The sequence below is a fragment of the Ochotona princeps genome, chromosome 1 (genome assembly GCF_030435755.1).
Source record: "Ochotona princeps isolate mOchPri1 chromosome 1, mOchPri1.hap1, whole genome shotgun sequence".
In the NCBI taxonomy this organism is placed as follows: domain Eukaryota; kingdom Metazoa; phylum Chordata; class Mammalia; order Lagomorpha; family Ochotonidae; genus Ochotona; species Ochotona princeps.
In genome coordinates, this window is record NC_080832.1 from 170836778 (window position 1) to 170838252 (window position 1475).

A 1475-nucleotide genomic window follows, 5' to 3' on the forward strand; every position below is an offset into this window, starting at 1 on the left:
AAAGGCTCCCTCTCTTTTCCTGCTCTCCAGCAGACACAGAAGGAAAAAGCAAAAGAACTGAAACAGTTGTCCCATCTTCCATCCTCTATACCTTGACCTCCCTCACTCTAATTTGAGGTCCAAATGGACATGCATCCATTTCAAATATGTAAATACTTCCAAAAACAGGATGCAAAAAGATAAAAAAGAATGAGTCATGGAAAATTTTGTAAACAAAATTTCATTCGCACTTTGGCTCATGCACTGCCACACATATGGTGTCTCTCAGAAATATGCAAATCATCTTCTCTGCTTGTCCGTAAAAACAGTGACACATATATTCCAAATTTTGTTGCCTGGAATTCTCAGTGAATAAACCAGCATTTCACCAGTTTGGCATCCCTGCTGATCAGGATAAAGGGGCTGAGACTGGCATAACCAACTTCAAGAAGTATTTTAGTATGTAATGTTGTTGATTCCTCTGACAATATGATTCCTGTGTAGAAGGACAAAATGAAATCTATCCAATAACAGAACAGGAAACAAGTCATGAGAATGAGAGTATTTTGAGTAGCTTTGATCTCTGGGCTGGGATATTTGGCAATCCTGGAGCTCTGGAGGTAGAGGACACGCTTGTGATGTTTGTACAAATAAAGAGCCATGTACCCACTGCTACAGCCCATGAGAGTCTGAAAGGTGAGGTCCCGGAGAGCCATGAGACAGAGGACAAGCCATTTGATTATTTGTGGAGCTGGCAACATGTAGCAGTATCCAACATACGCTCTAACACTAGACCCATTCATGCTATTGATTGATGTGATGTAGTGGAGCAAGTTAGAGCTTATGAGACAGCTAAAGATCCAGAAGAGGAGGAGGTGGGGAAGAACCTGCCATGCAGTGTGTGGTTTGAACTTTCTCCACAAGGTGTTGCTGGGACTGATGGTGATGGCCTGGACTACACTGAGGAGGCAGGTGGTGCAGATGGAGAGACTTCGAGCCACTCTGTTCAGGTAAATCACAGTTTTGCAAATAATATTGCCTAGGAAGTTATTGAGAAGAAAAGCTGATAACATACCTGAGATTACTCTGGCACAAAGTGTCATAATGTTACTTAAAGCCAGATGGACAAGAATAGCATCTGCAACCTTTTTCCTGGGAGCTATGATAATCATGTGCACATGTTTCACAAACAGAAACAAATTCCCTCCAACGCCAGGTCCAGTAAGAAAAAGGAAGATTGCTCTCTGGATGAAGCTACTCTGGATCATCTTGCACCTTCGTGGACCAGTTCAGGAAAATCCTTTGGAGAAAGACAAATGAGCAAAGGTCACATGCTTCTCTGATCTGATGGGAAAATGGGAAGAACAGCAAGAACACTGCAGTGCTTAAATGCACATGGTTGAACTACTATCTTTCTCTCAATGATCTCTGCTCTGTGTGTCATTATCACTTTTTGTCCTCCTGATTTGTAGAAGTTGGTCACCCTGAAATCCACA

At 42.2% G+C, this 1475-nt stretch overlaps 1 protein-coding gene across 1 annotated transcript; it reads right to left on the minus strand.

Annotated features, from left to right (window-relative positions):
• Positions 1-344: 344 nt before the first annotated feature.
• LOC101527864 (putative vomeronasal receptor-like protein 4) lies at positions 345-1247 on the minus strand. The gene has a single exon (XM_004599592.2). It carries the CDS (start codon positions 1245-1247, stop codon positions 345-347), a length of 903 nt encoding a protein of 300 aa, XP_004599649.2.
• Positions 1248-1475: the final 228 nt, after the last annotated feature.

Excerpts from the sequence above, each read along its gene's own strand:
- LOC101527864 (XM_004599592.2), bottom strand. The coding sequence starts at position 1,247 with ATGATCCAGAGTAGCTTCATCCAGAGAGCAATCTTCCTTTTTCTTACT.